At 44.3% G+C, this 21,056-nt stretch overlaps 1 protein-coding gene across 16 annotated transcripts in view; it reads left to right on the forward strand.

The window, feature by feature from the left end:
- Window positions 1-21,056, forward strand: part of FOXP1 (forkhead box P1) — an 869,046-nt gene that overhangs the window by 535,681 nt on the left and 312,309 nt on the right. For 15 of the 16 annotated variants that reach the window (XM_061618617.1, XM_061618616.1, XM_061618615.1 and 12 more), the window contains one exon: window positions 1,508-1,689. In XM_061618617.1, the coding sequence (XP_061474601.1) occupies window positions 1,519-1,689 (171 nt within the window). In that variant the 5' untranslated portion in view covers window positions 1,508-1,518. Of the gene's footprint in view, window positions 1-33; window positions 53-1,507; window positions 1,690-21,056 lie in introns of those variants that run through there. The other variant, XM_061618618.1, reaches the window with a different exon arrangement.

Consider the following 21,056-nt stretch of genomic DNA (forward strand, 5'->3'; position numbering starts at 1 on the left):
TGTCTGTGTGTCTTCGAGTAATGGAGAACCGACTTGGATTGGAAGAAGCCAGGTGAATTTTACTTTAATCCAAACACTCAACTAGAATATGATTTAAACAGAGAAAACGGCGCTTCCATTTCAGTAGATCAGTCAGTGAGTTGAATAGGCTACTTCTATTGAAGCCCCTTCTGTTGGTGTTGAGGCGACACTGGCAGCATGCCGTCCTTCCATGTTGCAGGGGTAACATGGCCGTATAAGGAGGTGCCAATGCTGTGGTTCATCTCTACATCAGACTCTCCCATTTCAGACACCAGTGCAGTGCTAGTAGGGGGAGATGCTGCAGTGTAGGCTGAAGTCCAGCCTTGTGGTCCAGAGCTTCTTCGATTTCTCAAGACTGCATAGCACAGAACTCTACTGCACAAGTTCACGTGCCACTAACGTAATGTAAATAAAGTGTACTTAGGAAGCTTTCTTTGGATTTTGAATAAGAAGTTAGCACTGGGCATTTATTTTTTTCATTTATGAATTACTTCCCATGAGGCATCCTGAAGCAATTTACAGTATATATAATAAAATATATATATTAAACAGTTACAGTTAAAACAATTGCATATATAAAAAATTAAAAATTATAAAAAGAGTTTGAAACAACAGCACATAAATATACAACAGTGTACTGTAGTGTAGGCTGGACAAGTTCAGGCAAGCTCAGTTGCTACTCAGGTAAAATGACTTGATTACTAGCTTTATTTGCCCTCATTCTTCATATCTAAATTCTCCAATTTATCTAGTAGGTCCTGGGTGTCTTCATTTTCCCTGTAAGTGTAGCTCAACCCTGAAAATAAATAGTTGCAGTTTGATTTGAGTTGTCATCCATTTCTGATAGTCATGTCTCTCTTGCACTGCTAATCATGAGGATGGCTTTCACTCTGGCTCTGGTACTATTAGTTGCAAAGGATAGAATGTGGGGTGTAGTCAATGCCCCAGTACTAAGGTGTGGATGATACTTGTATAATAGATGATACTTTTCATCTGTGCTCTTTTTCAAGTCTGTCCCCCACAACATTCTGCCACAGCAAGTCTTGTGTGGCTCTTCTTTCTTTCTTTCTTTTTCTTTCTTTCTTTCTTTCTTTCTTTCTTTCTTTCTTTCTTTCTTTCTTTCTTTCTTTCTTTCTTTCTTTCTTTCTTTCTTTCTTTTAAAAGTCTATTATATATTATATAGAGAGCTCAGATGCAATTACAGAAATTTAATTATACACCTTGCATATCAAAAAGAGAAAAGCTGTTGAGTAAATGCTGCTATATTTAGAACAAGGATTTACTTCTAAAACCATACAGTTCTCCCAACAGATAAACAAAAACTGGTACCTTGAACCATTAATGAAAATATAAACTGTATTAAGGGAAAGGTCAAATGTTTACAGTTGCGGCAAGCTTGAAAACAAGATACATTTTCTTATATACACCAAGTGTATTAACAGCTGCTTTATTCTCCCTTTCTTCTTCTTCCCTTAAATTATTTCAGGTTTTTGAGTCATGATGCAAGAATCTGGGACTGAGACAAAAAGTAACGGTTCAGCTATTCAAAATGGAGGGAGCACTGGTAACCATTTACTAGAGTGCAGCCTACGGGAAGTGAGATCAAACGGAGAGACAGCATCAGTGGAAATTGGTGCTGCAGATCTAGTCCACCTTCAGCAGCAGCAGGTACTGTAAACTATAGCATTGCCACTACCTGATGGTGGTGGATGTAGAGAAGCCCTTGGCCATTTAAAAAGACGGTGGTAGTTTCCAGTAAAATAAGTACTTGAGAGAATTCATGTAGAATTTATGTTTTTATGTGTTAACTCTGTGTTTTGCATTTTTTGTTGCAAATGTAAAGGGAAAGTTATATTTGTCACATCAGGATTACTTTTTTGATGCACTCATTAGAACGATACAGTAGTCATAGCCTGATTCTGTTGTTTATTGACTGCACAAAGCAGTTTTTAATACAAAATATATCATTGTGTACTTTTACAACAAAAACAAAATTGGGTCAAATCTGGTGGTGACCATGTGCAAGTGGAATAGACTTTTGCTTGCGCAAGGGCTTCTCTTCTCTTCTCCCTCTGCAGATCCTCATATGCTCCCAAAATATTCTCCAGGGAATGGGAAGGGGAGGAGAGAAAAGGGAAGTCTTATTGTGTGAGGGAAGTTCATTCATGAGATGGCGGATTTCTCCCAGTTCTATCAGGTTAGCAAGACCTCTACCAATAAAAGACTTAAAATTCCTTTAGGTAGGGAAATCAAGTTTGATGTATCTGAGGCAGTAGACTGGGGAAATGATGGGGGTGAATATGATATTCTCCTTTTGAAGAATGAGAATAATAATTGTACTTTTAAAAACAAGCTTTCGTAATGTAGATCATTAAAAGGAAGAAAGGAGGAGTATTCTTTTGGCACCTTTGTAAAGCCTTTGGCAACTTTGTAAAGACTCTTTAGAGCACATGATGACCTTGTCAGCAGGTTGTTGTACAGTAGAAAAGCAGGAGTTGAAAACATTGCAATCAGCCAACTTTGCCATTTTGTGTGTGAAAACAACACACACAACATAAATCCGCTACAGTTTAGCAGTTTGAGATTCACATGATGTTAAATGTAACAGACAGTTATTTTAGCTGTTTTTTTTTACTATAGGTCTTTTACTTGAAGTGAGAATACAATCAGTGAGAAAATCACAGCCATGCTGAATTCATTACTGCAGTAGTCATACAAAACCATGGATAAAATTTCAATAAGTGCAGGCCACAGTTGAGTAAACAGTTGCACTGAAACTTAATTCCTGTTGACTTTTCCCTCATTCTTCGCCAGGGGCACATTCTGAATCGTAGTGCATAGACAACAGGGGTTACAGCTTTGATTAATATAGGACAGTGGAAGAGAATTAGAGCAGTAAAATATGTTGGAAGTACACCGAACACAAAAGCCTTCTTTCTAAGAGGCTTCACATCAAAATGAGCTAAGTCCACTGTCAGTGTATATGCATTTATTCAATCCTGTTTGCTTCTTTCCACTTTTTTTTGTTGGTGTACAGGAGATGTATATAATTTCTGTTTATATGCCACTCTTCAAACAGTATCACAGAGCAGCTCCAATATAGTCTTCAGCAACTCAGAGGTTCACAAACTATATTAGATATCCTAACCATTTCTCACTTTTCACCAAATGTTAATCAACATCACAGCTACCACATTCTAACGTAACTATAATCAAGACCTCACCATAATCAACCAGAGAGGTCACTGTTGAGTGAAGTAATAGCTGATCATGCATGTACTGTGTCACATCACTCAGCAGCAGCCTATCTGAGTGCTTAAGGCGAGGCAGCAATGCATTCCAAGGAGACAACTGTGAAATGCCCTGGAAACGAGAGGGTGGAATTGTGAGGAAATTTCTATCACACATGAATTTCATAGAATTTAAAGGGAAGGGTATTTAGTTCATTAGTTATAACTGTCTGTTTCACATTTGCCTCACATGCAATCACATTGGGCTTGTTATAGTATTGCCATAGGCCTCCATAGACTTTCTTTTTGCATGGTATTTTCTTTTATGAAGCAATAAACCTGCTAGTTTAATAACATATTCGTACTAAACATGTGTATTATATTTTGTTTGCTTGTTTGTTTATAAAAGAAAGTATTATCCAAACTGTCTTCAAAACCTGCATGACTGTATTGATAGCTGTGGTTTCCAGATCTTCTAGGTACTATTAATGCTGAAAGAGAGAGAAAAAAATGTTGTTTTCAAACAGCTAATGTAAGCATGCAGCATACTGTTTAGTTGTTTCTTCCTATACAACATATGCTATCAGGTCACTTAACAGAATGCTTGCTATAAAATGCTCATTCAATAAATCTGAATGGCTGTTAAGTAAAACTGCTGTTTCCTGACAGCACTCCAGTGTAAATTCTTTATTTCTCTTCTTTTTGACAACTGTATTGCATCACCTGAAGTAACAGTAAAGAGTATTTTCTGATTTGGTGCTCTGTCAAATACCGTGTTCTTCTTCATGGGCAATGGGATCTGTGCCTGCATAGAACCAGCTTCAAAAACTTCCAGAGTTCTAGCAGTGAACTAATGTTACTCCTCCCTCCATATTATGGTACATGCCAATGCCATAATGGCAGGGTGAACACTCAGTGTTGTATTCAACTAAGTATTACTTAGAGTAGACCCATTAAAATTAATGAACCTAAGTTAGTCAACTTAATTAATTTCAGTGGGTTTACTTTGAGTCAGACTAACAGTGAATACCATCTTCAGTTATCTTCTAATGATTACCTGAATGGCAACTAAGGAGAAAGTTTTTATAGTAACGTCTTGCTATGGCTTTACTCTAATTCTCATGAATGGGATTGTAGTACACCTGTGTGAATAAGCTAAATGAGAGAGCCATCTCCATTAGGTTGGTACCATATCCTGCTAAGAAAAGCTTCGAATATAGTAAATTCCCCAGTGGTTCCTGGAGGGCATTCAGATTCTCGGGATGGCGCCTCCCCCCAGCACGACAGGCAGGGTCCTTTCTTCCAATTACTTCACCCAGGGGGAGGAGCCATCCCGTCCTCCAGACCAGCCCTGCCTTTTGTGGTGGACAGTCAGGGTCTGGCTGAACTCCTTAAGAGCCAGCCTGTCTTCTTTTGTTAGATTCTTCACCTTTCTTTCCTCTTCATTGTTCTGCCTAATCTTGTTATTCTTTCTCTTAGACTTTCCCCCCTCCCTCCCCCTTCCCTCACCAAAGGATGGGGAGTGGGAGAACAATTAGAGGGCCTAGGAGCCCCCCACGAGGTAGTTAGCCAGTGGCGCGTCTCATGCCTTCTCACCTAAAAAAAGAGGCACAGAGGAGGAGGAGGCAACTAGTCTTTGGTGATTCCTTAAGTCTAAGGGAGGTGCGACTGTGCATAAGAAGGTAGCAGTGAGAGGACACGCACGCTGGCTTTGCTGCAAAGAGTAGCAGGAAAGGCGGGAAAAGCTGTGCTATGCCCCTATGCCAGTTCAAGCCTCCCTGACCCCCACCATAGGATTGGATGGCCTGGTAAAGTTCACTCTTGATGGTTAGCAGCCCCCTGGAAAGGTCGTGGACACGCAAACTAGCGAGATGGAGAAAGAGCAGTCACCATCTCTCTCCCACCACGCTTGAGAGTGTGGGAGTGCCAGAGGGAGGGGGTAAGTAGCGCTTTGCCCCCCCTCCCTCTCCATTCCAGGGCAGGAATTTTCTCAGTTGGGTCAGGGGTGGTGGCAAAAGAGGTTAGGCGGACTGGGACTGCTTGGTCAGTAACCAGCCCCAGGCGCTGCACTTCTCAGTGGCCCACTCCTCAAAAGAGAAGGCATCACCCCCACAAGGGGCAGAAAAAGAGGAGGCGGACAAAGTCGCCCTTTCCCACACCTTCCTCCTCATCTCTCTCCTCCATATCCATTTCATCTGCTTCTTCTTCCTCACCAGTTTATAGGAGGAACCAGAAGGGCAGGTATAGGCGTAAGAGGGCCCATTCTTCCCATAGTCAGAAGGGGAGACATGGGGCCAAAAGGAGATTTAGTAATAAGGCCGCCACTGCCTTGGGGCTTATATCAGGTTTGGGGCACTCCTCATCCTCATCAGACAGGGAGGAAGGGGAACTATCTGAGGAGGAATTGAAGCCCCTCCCCCAAGGGGGAGACTCTTCCCAGCAGAGGTTTTTCCTGCAATTCTTGCCAAAACTAGGTGGATCCTGGAATTACCTGAAGAGCAACCTAAGGAAGCTGATCCAGATTCTTCTACTTCCTCCAGGGGGTCTAAATCAGCCTTCCCAGAAGGCCATCCCAAAATGGCTACTCTCCCTTTCCTGGTCTCTTTCCAGGAGCTGTGGTCAGCAGAGTGGGTGACTCCAGGTAAACATAAACCACTGCACAAGCTGGTTAGCAAGCATTACTCCTTTGCCCCCATGGTGATAGAACAGCTCAGAATGCCAGCAGTGGACCAGCCAGTGGTTGCTCTCTCGTCCTCTTCAGTTCTTCCAACAGAGGGGGAAGGGGGGCCTAAGGATGCTTGTGATAAGAGGGTTGAGGTGGCACTGCGCAGAGACTTTGAGGCGCAAGGAGCCGCTTTCAGAGCCTCAGTGGCTGTGTCAGTATTCACCAGAGCAAACATGACGTGGGCGGATGAGCTGGCCAGCAGAGAGGACGTTCCCAAGAGCATCAAAGATGGTCTGAAGAAGATTTCTCTGGCAGCAGCCTTCCAGGCGGATGCCACACGGGACACTGTGATGTTTAATGCCAGGGCAGTGGCCTCCAGCACAGTGGCGAGATGTAACCTGTGGCTCCATCATTGGGATGTGGACCCAGGATTCCAGGGGCATCTGGCCAACTCTTCCTTTGGGGGAGCCAAGCTTTTTGGGGAACCACTGGAAAAGGTCCTTGTTGAAACTCAGGACAAGCAGAAGGTGCTGCCGGGGCAAAGAAGGATGAACGTAAGTCTAAACAGATTCAGTCTTTTCGGAGCTCAAAGCCTTTCCATCGCCAAAGCACATCATCAGGATACAAGGCCCGGTGGGGGAGACAAGATAGATACACAAGTTCCAACCAGTCAAGATCCCATCCACCTCCTCACCCCTCCCAATCTGAGAAGGACGTGCCAGGTAAGGGGAACGCGGTCCAGACATGTTGTGGCTGTGCCTTGTTCCGGTCCTTCCCACACCCGCAAGGTCGTTGGTAGTCCTATCAGCCAACTCTCAGATCTCCAGTTGCTGTTATTAAATGCCAGATCGGTATATAATAAAACCTCCCTCGTCCACGATTTGATTGTGGATGAGGCAGCCGATCTGGCATGTATAACCGAGACCTGGGTGGGTGAGCAGGGAGGAGTTGGTCTCTCTCAGCTCTGCCCACCGGGGTACTTGGTTCAGCATCATGGTAGATCTGAGGGTCGGGGAGGTGGGGTTGCTGTCATCTATAAGAGTTCCATCTCACTCACCAAGCACCATGTTCATTCAGTTACTGGCCTGGAGTGTTTGCACCTTGTGTTGGGCCAGAGGGACAGGCTGGGAATCCTTTTGGTGTACCGCCCACCTTGCTGCCCAATGGCTTCCCTAACTGAGCTGGCGGAAGTGGTCTCGGATATATTGTTGAGGTCCCCCAGACTAATAGTACTGGGGGATTTCAACATTCATGCCGAGACCACTTTGTCTGGCGCGGCTCAGGACTTCATGGCTTCCATGACAGCCATGGGGCTGTCTCAATATGTTAGTGGTCCAACACATGTATCGGGGCACACTCTAGACCTTGTTTTTGCTACTGAGCATGGGGAAAGTGATCTGGATGTGGGGAGTTTTACAACACTCCCTTTGTCATGGACAGACCACTGCTTGCTGAAGTTTAGACTTTCAGTAACCTCTTCCCTCTGCAAGGGTGGGGGACTTATTAAAATGGTCCGCCCCCGGAGACTAATGGATCCTGAAGGTTTTCAAAGGGCTCTGGGGGATTTTCCGGCTGATAGGACTGGCGCTCCTGCTGAAGCCCTGGTCGCTCTGTGGAATACGGAGATGACCCGGGCTGTAAACACGATCGCTCCTGCACGCCCTCTCCTGTGTAGAGCTCATACAGCTCCATGGTATACTCCGGAGCTGAGAGCGATGAAGCAAGATAGGAGGAGGCTTGAGCGGAAATGGAGACGAACTCCCGACGGATACAATTATGCGCTGGTTAGTGCTTCGACTAAGCTCTATGTAGGAGCAGTGAAGGCAGCTAAAAACCATCATTTTGCTGCCACTATTAAATCATCTCTTTGCCGCCCAGCGGAGCTCTTTCGAGTTGTCCGGGGGCTTCTCCATTCAAACCCTCCGGACACGGTGGAATCATCGGAGGCCCGCTGTAATCAGTTTGCCGATCACTTCCAGAATAAGATCTCATGTATCCGCCAGGACCTAGACTCTCAAGTTATAGCAGTAGATCCTAGTGAGATGTCCGGAGCACAGTCTTGTCCTGTTTTGTTGGATGAGCTTCAGTTGGTTCAACTCGAGGACATGGACAAGGTGCTTGGACAGGTATGTGCAACCACTTCGGTACTGGATCCTTGCCCCTCCTGGCTGATAAAAACTAGTAGGAATGGAACAGGTAGCTGGGCCAAGGAAGTGATAAATGCCTCTTTACGAGAGGGAGTGGTCCCGGGCTGTCTGAAAGAGGCAGTGGTGAGACCACTCCTGAAAAAGCCTTCCTTGGACCCAGACAATTTTAACAGCTACAGGCCAGTGGCGAATGTTCCATTCCTGGGCAAGGTCTTGGAACGGGTGGTTGCTGGCCAGCTCCAGGCGCTATTGGATGAAACTGATTATCTAGATCCATTTCAATCGGGTTTTAGGCCCGGTTTTGGCACTGAGACAGCCTTGGTCGCCCTGTACGATGACCTATGTCGGGAAAAAGACAGAGGGAGTGTAACTCTGTTGATTCTCCTTGATCTCTCAGTGGCTTTTGATACCATCGACCATGGTATCCTTCTGGAGAGGCTCGCGGAGTTGGGAGTTGGAGGTACTGCTTGGCAGTGGTTCCGCTCCTACTTGGCGGGTCGTCTCCAGAAGGTAGTGCTTGGGGAACATTGCTCGACACCGCGGGCTCTCCAATATGGGGTCCCGCAGGGGTCAGTTTTGTCCCCCCTGCTTTTTAATATCTACATGAAGCCGTTGGGAGAGGTCATCAGGAGTTTTGGAGTGCGTTGTCATCAGTATGCTGATGACACGCAGCTCTACTTCTCCTTTTCATCTTTTTCAGGTGAGGCTGTCGATTTGCTGAACCGTTGCCTGGCCTCGACAATGGACTGGATGAGAGTTAACAAACTGAAGCTCAATCCAGACAAGACTGAGATGCTGTTGGTGGACGGGTTCTCTGATCGGATGGTGGATATATACCCTGTCCTGGACGGGGTTACACTCCCCCTAAAGGACCGGGTTCGTAGTCTGGGAGTCTTTTTAGACTCTTCCCTCTCACTTGAGGCTCAAGTAGCCTCGGTGGTTAGGAATGCGTTTTACCAACTTCAGTTGGTAGCCCAGCTACGTCCCTATTTGAGTAAAGAGGACCTTACATCAGTGGTACATGCTCTGGTAACCTCACGTTTGGATTACTGTAATGCGCTTTACGTAGGGCTACCTTTGAAGACAGTTCGGAAGCTACAACTAGTGCAAAATGCGGCGGCCAGATTGCTGACAAGGACCAAGCGGTCCGAGCATATAACACCTGTTCTGGCCAGCTTGCACTGGTTGCCAATATGTTTCCGGGCTAGATTCAAAGTGTTGGTATTAACCTATAAAGCCTTATACGGTGCGGGACCACGATACCTTGCGGAACGCCTCTTCCGATATGAACTGGCCCGTGCACTACGTTCTGCTACGAAGGCCCTCCTCCGGGTTCCAACTCACAGGGAGGCCCGGAGGGTGATGACAAGATCTAGGGCCTTCTCAGTGGTGGCCCCCGAACTATGGAACAGTCTCCCTGAGGAAGTACGCCTGGCGCCGACTCTGCTCTCCTTCCGGCGCCAGGTCAAAACCTTCCTATTCTCTGAAGCATTTTAAGTTACACTGATTTAATTTTAAAAATGTTTATTGTGTTGGATTGTTGCTTGTATTTTAGTATTGTTTTGTTATTTATTGTATTTTTATGCTGTTTTATGTTCACCGCCCAGAGAGCTATTGCTAGTCGGGCGGTATATAAATTTAATAAATAAATAAAATAAATAAATAAATAAATCTTAAGTTCCAGAAGGGAGCAAAGAAGGGACAGCCATCCTGTTGTTGGCGCCCCAGGAAGCCATAGGGGGATGCCTGCTCAACTTCAAGACAGTCTGGACCGCGACAACATCCGTTCGCTGGGTCCTGGCAACAGTTTCTTCAGGGTACTCCTTGGAATTTTCAAGGCGCCCCAGAGAGAAATTCATCAGGACCCCGAAGTTGACCAAGTCAGACAAAAACAGGGCCTTCCTCATGGCCATACAACATCTACTGGACATCAGCGCAGTGGAACCAGTACCAGCTCGAGAAAGGAACAGGGGAGTCTACTCAATTTTCTTTCTTGCCTTGAAAAAGAACGGGCAGACAAGGGCTATTTTAGACTTCAAATGGCTCAACCGGAGAATGGCTTACAAGAAATTCAAAATGGAAACCTTGAACTCCATCTCAGAGGCCGTCAACCAAGGCGATTGGATGGCCTCCATAGACCTGTCGGAGGCATACCTCCATGTTCCAATACGACAGGAGCACAGAAAATTCCTTTGTTTCTGTTATGCCAACCAGCATTACCAATTCAGGGCTCTTCCATTCAGGCTGACTTCCGCCCCCAGGGTTTTCACCAAGGTCCTCGTGGCACTGATGGCTCATCTGAGGACCCTGGGGGTGCGAATTCACCTCCACCTCGACAATATTCTTGTCCAGGTCCCATTGAGGGACCAGTGCAGAAGGGACTTTCAGACCACTCTGTCCGGCCTTACCAGCCATGGCTTTGTGGTGAACTTCAAAAAGATCGCGCTGGAGCCCACGCAGAACATTACCCATTTGGGGTGCAAATAGACTCAGTTCAATACCGCATGAGGCTCACTCAGGAGCGGGTGGCCAAGGTCCAGGAGCTCACATTAAAGGTGACCTCATAGAGCTGATGGAACTGGCAAAACTCCAGGGGATGGTATCCTGCCAGGACCTAGAGAGCTGGGCCCATTTTCATTCTTGACCCCTGCTGCAAGCACTCATACCCTTCCAGGACCAAATTGCTCAATCCCGCAGGACGCAGGTTCCAATCAGCTCATCTCTGCATGAAGGACTGAGGTGGAGGCAGTCTCCTCAGAGGCTACTCAGGGGAGTGAGCCTGGAGACGCTGGCAAGGAAGGTACTCACGACAGATGCCAGCTTTTACGGCTGGGAGGCTCACCTGGAGTCACACGTGGCACAGGTTGTGTGGAAGGTCAGGGAACTGAATCAGAGCATCAACTGCCTGGAGCTCTGAGCAGTGAGACCGGCGCTACTGAAGTTTGCTCCACACGTCATAGGAGCCCATGTCCTGGTGCAGACCGACAATGTGGCAATGAAGGCATACATCAACCATGAAGGAGGACCGAAGTCGAGGGCCCTGGCGAAGGAAGCTCACCTTCTCTTCCAATGGGCAGAGTCTCACCTCGGGTCACTGTAGGTGGGACATGTAGCTGTAATACAAAACTAGACAGCAGACTGGCTGAGCAGGACATTGCTCCTGGAGACAGAGTGGCAACTTCACCCCCAAGTATTCCGCCAGATCATCAGACATTTTGGGGTCCCACAAGTGGATCTTTTTGCAACATACCAGAATTCCCAACTCGCAAAGTTCTCACATTTTCAGCATCCTGAGGTGCAGGAATGGGATGCTCTGACAACAGTTTGGCCGAGGGAGTTACTTTGCACCTTTCCTTCCTTTCCTCTATTGTTACAGACTGTAAGACGCACCCAACAGTTGCAAGCTGAGGTGATCTTAGTAGCACCGTATTGGCTAAGGAGACCCTGGTTTCCGGAGCTTCTCCACCTGTCTGTTCAGGAACCATGGCGTCTTCCTATCAGACCAGACTTGTTGAAGCAGGGATCAGTTCTTCATCTACATCCAGAGCTCTTTCGCTTGACTGCGTGGAGGCTGAGCGGGGTTGGATAGAAGAGTTGGGGCTTTCGGGGTCGGTTCTAGATACTCTTCTGGCATCTAAGAAGGCTTTTACATAGAAAACTTATGGCTCCACATGGAAAAAGTTTGTGGAGTGATGTAGAGCCAATGTGAGGGACCCAACCTCTAGGAAAGCGGTGGAAGTATTGGGTTTTCTTACAGGCAGGGTTGGACAAAGGGCTCAGCTCCGATATTTTGAAATGGCAAGCGGCTGCCATTAGCAGTATCTTGGATTGCAAGGGGGATCCTCACTTATCCACACATCCCTTGTGTCACCGTTTCCTCAGAGGTGTGGGGCAGAGGAATCCTCCAGTGATTCATAGGTTTCCTACATGGAACCTGAACTGGATACTCTCCACATTGATGGGGCACCTTTTTGAGCCACTGGCTACGTGCTAGGAGAAGTTCCTGACACTCAAGACAGTTTTTCTAGTGGCTATCACATCAGCATGCAGGGTCTCAGAACTGGAAGCCCTGTCGTCCGATCCACAGCTATGTATTTTTCATCAGGACAAGGTTGTCCTGAGGCCAGATCCATCCTTTATTCCTAAGGTTAACTCCATTTTTCATAGGGTGCAGGAAGTGGTTCTCCTATCATTCTGTCCTAATCCCACTTCTTCCAAGGAAAGAGCCTGGCATTCTCTGGATGTGCGGAGAGCCATCTGTTTTTACTTAGATAGGGCTTCTGGGTTCAGGAAAATAGAGGCTCTGTTCGTTTCCTTTGGTAGGGTTACCAGGGGAAGGAAGGTTTCATCTTCTTCCATCTCCAGGTAGCTCAAGGAGGCAATTGTTCAGGCCTACCAGACTCTAAGGAAATCACCACTGGGAGCACTCACAGCCCATTCATTGAGTGGGGCTTCCACTTCTGCCTTTAAGGGGAATTTCCCAATTGAGGACATATGTAGAGCAGCCACATGGGCCTCACTGCATACGTTGATTCCTGGGCTTCGGCAGACACAGCCTTCAGGAGGAGGGTGTTGCAAAGGGTAGTTCGTGCATGACTTGTTGGCACCTGGAATCCCGGCCAGGAGGTCATTGGGTTCTGGTACATCCTGAGAATCTGAATGCCCTCCAGGAACCACTGGGGAATAAATGGAAATTCTTACTGTGAATTTCTCTTCCCAGGGGTTCCTGTACGGCATTCCCCCACCTCTTCATTCCGGTTCCATTAGTCTACTCATGCTAGTTCATAGTGGCTTCTGCCAGCGCCCCACATTTGGGGGAGGTAGTTAGGACCTCCGTGGGGATTTTATTCTGTCATTTTTCTCTGCCTAGTTCCATGGCATTTTTTTCTTTTAATGAGTTTGGAGACACAGAATTTTTCCACTGAGGGTCAAGGGGCCATCCTTGCTCTTCCAGTCGGTCTGGAGGATGGGATGGCTCCTTCCCCTGGGTGAGGTAATTAGAGGATAGGACCCTGCCTGTCGTGCCACGGGGAGGCGCCATCCCGAGAATCTGAATGCCCTACAGGAACCCCTGGGAAGAGAAATTCACAGTGAGAATTTCCATTTATTTCAAATGTATACCTATTATTTCAACCTAGAAGGCACATTTTCACATACAGATGGTGTGTGTGTGTGTGCTGTTATATCACATTTCCTGAAAAGTTTCTGCATTTCAAAAATCAGGGCATGCTAGTAAACTGTGGCATCCAGATTCCAGTGAAACAGACTGGCTTAATTTAGACATAGTGCTAAACCCTAGTTTGCATTATACATAGTTGAGAACCCAAACCATGGTTTGAACTTCTTATCTGCTTTTACTTTAATCTACTCTACTCTCCCCTTTCTATGGTGCTGCAGCCTTCAAAGGCATAGCCATAAGAACAGTTTGTCAATTCAGACATTGCACGAACCTGTATTAGCACAAATTATGTTTTGCAGGCCTACTTCGTATTGTGGTTCTGAATCTGGTCTCCTGGTTAATTGTAAGCCATAGGTTTTCAATTCAGATATCATCCCAGATTATACTTATGGTTGCTTACCTATACTTAAGTTTGATGTCAGAATTAACAAATTATGTTGTCACAGCAAAAGCTGTTGTTATGTGCCTTTAAGTCGATTACGACTTATGGCAACCCTATAAATCAGTGACCTCCAGTAGTATCTGTTATAAACCACCCTGTTCAGATCTTGTAAGTTCAGATCTGTGGCTTCATTTATGGAATCAATCCATGTCTTGTTTGGCCTTCCTCTTTTTCTACTCCCTTCTGTTTTCCCCAGCATTATTGTCTTTTCTAGTGAATCATGTCTTATGTGTCCAAAGTATGATAACCTCAGTTTCATCATTTTAGCTTCTAATGATAGTTCTTGTTTAATTTGTTCTAACACCCAATTATTTGTCTTTTTCGCAGTCCATGGTATGCGCAAAGCTCTCCTCCAACACCACATTTCAAATGAGTTGATATTTCTCTTATCCACCTTTTTCACTGTTCAACTTTCACATCCATACATAGAGATTGGAAATACCATGGTCTGAATGATCCTGACTTTAGTGTTCAGTGATATATCTTTGCATTTGAGGAACTTTTCTAGTTCTGTCATAGCTGCCCTCCCCAGTCCTACCTTCTAATTTCTTGACTATTGTCTCCATTTTGGTTAATGACTGTGCCAAGATATCCATAATCCTTGACAAATTCAATGTCCTTATTGTCAACTTTAAAGTTGCATAAATTTTCTGTTGTCATTACTTTAGTCTTCTTGACATTCAGCTGTAGTCCTGCTTTTGTGCTTTCCTCTTTAACTTTCATCAGCATTCATTTCAAATCATATTTGGTTTCTGCTAGTAGTATGGTATCGTTTGCATATATTTCTCCCTCCAGTTTTCACACTTCACATCTTGGACCAATCCCGCTTTCTGTATGATATGTTCTGCATATAGATTAAACGAATAAAATACACCCCTGTCTCACACTCTTTCCAATTGGGAACCAATCGGTTTCTCCATATTCTGTCCTTACAGTAGCCTCTTGTCCAGAGTATAGGTTGCACATCAGGAGAAACAGATGCTATGGCACCCCCATTTCTTTTAAAGCATTCCATAGTTTTTCATGATGCTACACAATCAAAGGCTTTGCTGTAATCTATAAAGCACAGGGTGATTTTCTTCTGAAATTCCTTGGTCTGTTCCATTATCCAATGTATGTTTATGATATGATCTCTGATATCTCTTCCTTTTCTACATCGAGCTCGGATGTCTGGCATTTCTCACTCCATATATGGTAAGAGCCTTTTTTGTAGAATCTTGAGCATTACTTTACTTTCATGGGATAATAAGGCAATAGCTGGATAATTACTGCACTCCCTGGGATCCCCTTTCTTTGGAATTGGGATGTATATTGAACACTTGCAGTCGGTGGGCCATTGTTTAGTTTTCCATATTCGTTGACAATTTTTTGTCAAAATTTGGACAGATTCAGTCTCAGAAACTTGTAGCAACTCCATTGGTATGCCAGAATTAACAAACTATGTTGTCACAGCAACAGCTACAACTTCCCTGAATTCAGTGCAAATTCTGGAAATATCAACAATATGGAGGATAAATGTTATTCCATTTAAATAGGTACAATTGCAAAGTATATAGTGTTCTAAAACACAAAATGAACTTTTTATTAAAAAAAGGATTTTCTGTTCATACCTTCACTCAAATTTGGGGAGTATACCTACAAAGCAAATAAAAAAGGAAATGTTTAGTTGTTGTCAGTCTTGTGTCATAAGATGTTACTTAACATGAACGAAGACAAACTTTTAAGTATTTATGTACATGTTATTCATGGGAAAGCTCTGCATTCCAATGTTCCTTTTACATGCACAAACATGCATATTTGCTATAAACAAAAAGGATGAGAGATGTGTGCTTCTCTATAAAAAGGAGCTTATCTCAGTTCATCCCTACTTTATTTGTGTCTATCATGCTGAGAACCATGGGTTAAGAAAGGGAGAGTTTTTAGCCAAGTGTGTATAACAACTATGCACAGCATTAAGAAATTCTTTGTTTTGTCTGTCGTGAATCTTCTAGCATTCAGCTTCATTGGATGTCCATGAGTTCTAATGTTATAAGAAACATTTCTCTATGCTATTCATAATTTTGTACAATTCTATCATGTCACCTTATACTTGCTTTTTCTCTAACCTAAAACACCCCAAACACTGCAACTTTTCTTCTTAGGGAAGTTGATCCATCCCCTTGATTTTTATGGTGGCCCTTTTCTAAGCCTTTTCCATCTCTATAACATCCTTTTTGAGGTAAGGTGACCAGAACTCTACACAGTATTCCAAATGCAGTCGCACCACAGATTTTTATAATGGCATTATGATACTGGTTTTGTTTTAAATTTCTTTTCTAGTGATCCCTAGCATGGAATTCCTTTTTGACAGCTACTGCACACTGGGTCCCCCTCTATGATGCACACCTTAATATGGTGAGGGGGTTTGAGAGTGTGGAAGAAGCTGAGAGCAATGCCGTCAGGAGTCTAGACCACGAGGCTAGGCTCCTAGCAGGGGCATCCAAGGTGGAATGGTCAAAGCTGAGACGCCAGACTAAGATGCATCCAAACTCAGAGGAAGGCAATAGTAAACCACCTCTGAATACCTCTTACCATGAAAACCCAATGAACAGAGTATCCAAAATGCAACACGAGATAGTGCTGGAAGATGAGACCCTCAGGTCACAAAGCACTCAATGAGCTACTGGGGAACAGCAAAGGACAAGTTCGAGTAGCGCTGTGACTAATAAGAACATAAAAACATAAGAAGAGCCTGCTGGATCAGGCCAGTGGCCCATCTAGTCCAGCATCCTGTTCTCACAGTGGCCAACCAGGTGCCTGGGGGAAGCCCACAAGCAGGACCCGAGTGCAAGAACACTCTCCCCTCCTGAGGCTTCCGGCAACTGGTTTTCAGAAGCATGCTGCCTCTGACTAGGGTGGCACAGCACAGCCATCATGGCTAGTAGCCATTGATAGCCCTGTCCTCCATGAATTTCTCTCATCTTCTTTTAAAGCCATCCAAGCTGGTGGCCATTACTGCATCTTGTGGGAGCAAATTCCATAGTTTAACTATGCGCTGAGTAAAGAAGTACTTCCTTTTGTCTGTCCTGAATCTTCCAACATTCAGCTTCTTTGAATGTCCACAAGTTCTAGTATTATGAGAGAGGGAGAAGAACTTTTCTCTATCCACTTTCTCAATGCCATGCATAATTTTATACACTTCTATCATGTCTCCTCTGACCTGCCTTTTCTCTAAACTAAAAAGCCCCCAATGCTGCAACCTTTCCTCGTAAGGGAGTCGCTCCATCCCCTTGATCATTCTGGTTGCCCTCTTCTGAACCTTTTCCAATTCTATAATATCCTTTTTGAGATGAGGCGACCAGAACTGTACACAGTATTCCAAATGCGGCCGCACCATAGATTTATAGAACGGCATTATGATATCAGCTGTTTTATTTTCCATACCTTTCCTAATTATCCCTAGCATGGAATTTGCCTTTTTCACAGCTGCCGCACACTGGGTCGACATTTTCATCGTGCTGTCCACTACAACCCCGAGGTCTCTCTCCTGGTCAGTCACTGCCAATTCAGACCCCATGAGCGTATATGTGAAATTCAGATTTTTTGCTCCAATATGCATAATTTTACACTTGTTTATATTGAATTGCATTTGCCATTTTTCCGCCCATTCACTCAGTTTGGAGAGGTCTTTTTGGAGCTCTTCGCAATCCCTTTTTGTTTTAACAACCCTGAACAATTTAGTGTCGTCAGCAAACTTGGCCACTTCACTGCTCACTCCTAATTCTAGGTCATTAATGAACAAGTTGAAAAGTACAGGTCCCAATACCGATCCTTGAGGGACTCCACTTTCTACAGCCCTCCATTGGGAGAACTGTCCGTTTATTCCTACTCTCTGCTTTCTGCTTCTTAACCAATTCCTTATCCACAAGAGGACCTCTCCTCTTATTCCATGACTGCTAAGCTTCCTCAGAAGCCTTTGGTGAGGTACCTTGTCAAACGCTTTTTGAAAGTCTAAGTACACTATGTCCACTGGATCACCTCTATCTATATGCTTGTTGACACTCTCAAAGAATTCTAATAGGTTACTGAGACAGGACTTTCCCTTGCAGAAGCCATGCTGGCTCTGCTTCAGCAAGGCTTGTTCTTCTATGTGCTTAGTTAATCTAGCTTTAATCATACTTTCTACCAGTTTTCCAGGGACAGAAGTTAAGCTAACTGGCCTGTAATTTCCGGGATCCCCTCTGGATCCCTTTTTGAAGATTGGCATTACATTTGCCACTTTCCAGTCCTCAGGCACGGAGGAGGACCCGAGGGACAAGTTACATATTTTAGTTAGCAGATCAGCAATTTCACCTTTGAGTTCTTTGAGAACTCTCGGGTGGATGCCATCCGGGCCCGGTGATTTGTCAGTTTTTATATTGTCCATTAAGCCTAGACCTTCCTCTCTCGTTACCACTATTTGTCTCAGTTCCTCAGAATCCCTTCCTGCAAATGTTAGTTCAGGTTCAGGGATCTGCCCTATATCTTCCACTGTGAAGACAGATGCAAAGGATTCATTTAGCTTCTCTGCAATCTCCTTATCGTTCTTTAGTACACCTTTGACTCCCTTATCATCCAAGGGTCCAATGGTCTCCCTAGATGGCCTCCCTAGATGGCCTCCTGCTTTGAATGTATTTATAGAATTTTTTGTTCTTGGTGTTTATGTTCTTAGCAATGTGCTCCTCAAATTCTTTTTTAGCATCCCTTATTGTCTTCTTGCATTTCTTTTGCCAGAGTTTGTGTTCTTTTTTATTTTCTTCATTCGGACAAGACTTCCATTTTCTGAAGGAAGACTTTTTGCCTCTAAGAGCTTCCTTGACTTTGCTCGTTAACCGTGCTGGCATCTTCTTGGCCCTGGCGGTACTGGGTCAAAGCCAAAAGGAAGCCCAGAGGTGGATGCGCACAGATGTGAAAGGAGAGTCCAGAGTTGTATGACGCACAGAATAGGAACATGGAACTTGAGCCATAAAGGAAGCCATAGACCTGAACTTACAAGATCTGAACAGGGTGGTTCATGACAAATGCTATTGGAGGCCACTGATTCATAGGGTCGCCAAAAGTCGTAATCGAAGGCACATAACAACAACAGCAGCAGCACACTGGGTCAATATCTTCATTGAGCTATCCACTATGGCCCCAAAATCTCATTCCTGGTCAGTCATCTCCAGTTCAGACTCCATGTTTACATTGAATTGCATTTGCCAGTTTACTGCTCATTCACCCAGTTTGGAGAGGTCCTTTTTGAGCTCTTTGCAATGGTTTTTTGTTTCAAATACCCTGAACAATTTGGCATCATCAGTGAACTTTGCCACCTCACTGCTCACCCCTAGCTCTAGATTGTTTATGGACAAGTGAAAAGTGCAAGTTTCAATACTGATCCTTGGGGGACTCGACTTTCTGCATTCCTCCATTGGGAGAACTACCCATTTATTCCTGCTCCTTAACCAGCTCCTGATTGACTAGCTCTGTCCATGTCAGTTCAATCATAGGGAATACTTGAGGCGTTACAAATGATCATATATTTGAAACAGTAACATACATTGTCAGTATTGTGTTTCTTCTGCTGGAGTGTTCTGTCCCTAGGAAGATAGGAAGTGGTCTTATACGGAGTCAGACAGTTTGTCTAACTAGCTCAGTATAATCTTCGCTGACTGGCAGATACTCTCCAAGAATTCAAACAGGGAACTTTCCCAGCTGTGCCTAGAGATGCTGGATTTTGAACCTGAGTCCTTCTATGTGCAAAGCATGTGCTCTGCCACTGAGGTACAGCCCTTTCCCCTGATTCCTCTGGTATATTAACCAGGCTCATTTGTTGCTTATTGATTTCTTTGATCATGGGAATCTGTTGGCTGTAGTGACTCTTTAGCAAACTGTATGGAAAATTCAGGCAGACTTTGCATTTGATAGTTCCAGAAGTCTCTGTAAGTTTGCACTCTGATAGTAGTAGACTGCTGATTGTGCCAGTATCCTGAATCTTCTTTGTCTGTGTCCTAGAAACCTACTTGACAGCTGTACCATCGTAATCCTTCCTTATTTGTCCACTTGAAATTTGGAGATCAGTTGTGTTTCTTCTGCATCAGAGTTAGCCAACCTAGTGTTTATATGCTGTGGGTCTCATTGGCCTCAGCCAGCATGGCCTGGGATGGTAGGAGTTGCAGTCCACCAACCTCTGAAGGGTACTATGTTGGCTACCCCTGCTATAAAAATTGGTCGCAGTCTTTACCAAATAGGTGAACTATTGTGGTGAACCTAGTATTTATTTACTATGGTTTTTTTAATTAAAAAAATCCTGTTTTTCCACTATGATCACAAAGCACTCAGGGTACCTAACTTCAGTTTTTTTTAAAAAAAAGTGTCATAAAAATAGAATAATCAGAACAGCAAGATGGCGGCTGAGACTTCAGCCCCAAGTTGCAAACATGCCCCTTGCTCTGGCACTGCAGGTGCAGTGTGGAGCCAGTATTCTGGAGTATCTTTCGTTGCTTGAAAACAGATGCTTCTTATATTACATGTGAGCATGTATTAAGTTATTGGTGAGTATTCCACATTTTAAGCATGTAATCTCAGAAAGAGCCTTCATTATAAACTTTGAGGCATTCTGTTTTCAAGCAAAATGTTGGACAAGTCAGGTACACCAGCTTTTTCTTTAAGGAGCCTGCTCAAGTGCAATACTTTGTTGAGAATAATCAGCCTACAATATCTCAGTAGCGGCAATATCGAATAATGTCGGACATCACACATCCCAGTGAAGGCTTCAGTAGATAATTGGGTACCCATGTTGAAGGCTGGAGTAGCCTTATGTGAGCTCATAGCTTCTAGAAAGATGTAAAGCTGAGACACTGGAGAACAGTACAGAAGCTTTAACAAGGAAATGAGATGCCTGGGAGTATTCTGGGAGCATAAAATTGCTGGAAGAAAACATCACATCCTAGGAAGTACGTATGAAAAGATCAGTATGGCTAGCTGTTTGAGGTCTTGTTGGACCACAGAAAATATGACCATGATACTAAAATGCAAAACTCTGGTTGGGATTTTTGTTCACATATGGATGCATGCAGCCTCCAGTTTCTTTAAGAATATCTAGCACTGGCCTTAATCTTTGGATCATTGTCCTTTGTCAGTTCTTGTAAGGTTTTAGGAAAATATCTGTTATTTAAAATTGATGTTTTACTGCTAGTCAGATATTTGGATCATAAACTATCGTTATGGCTTCAAAAGGAGACATGGGGAAATTGAAGAAGAAAAAATCATAAGTCCTAAAAGCTGTGTTGCACAAGAGCAGAAACACAAACTTCTCAGTTATAGAATGTTCCATTTTGATACCATTGCTTTAAATAGTGACAAACTTTCTTTT

The sequence above is a fragment of the Rhineura floridana genome, chromosome 3 (genome assembly GCF_030035675.1).
Source record: "Rhineura floridana isolate rRhiFlo1 chromosome 3, rRhiFlo1.hap2, whole genome shotgun sequence".
In the NCBI taxonomy this organism is placed as follows: Eukaryota; Metazoa; Chordata; class Lepidosauria; order Squamata; family Rhineuridae; genus Rhineura; species Rhineura floridana.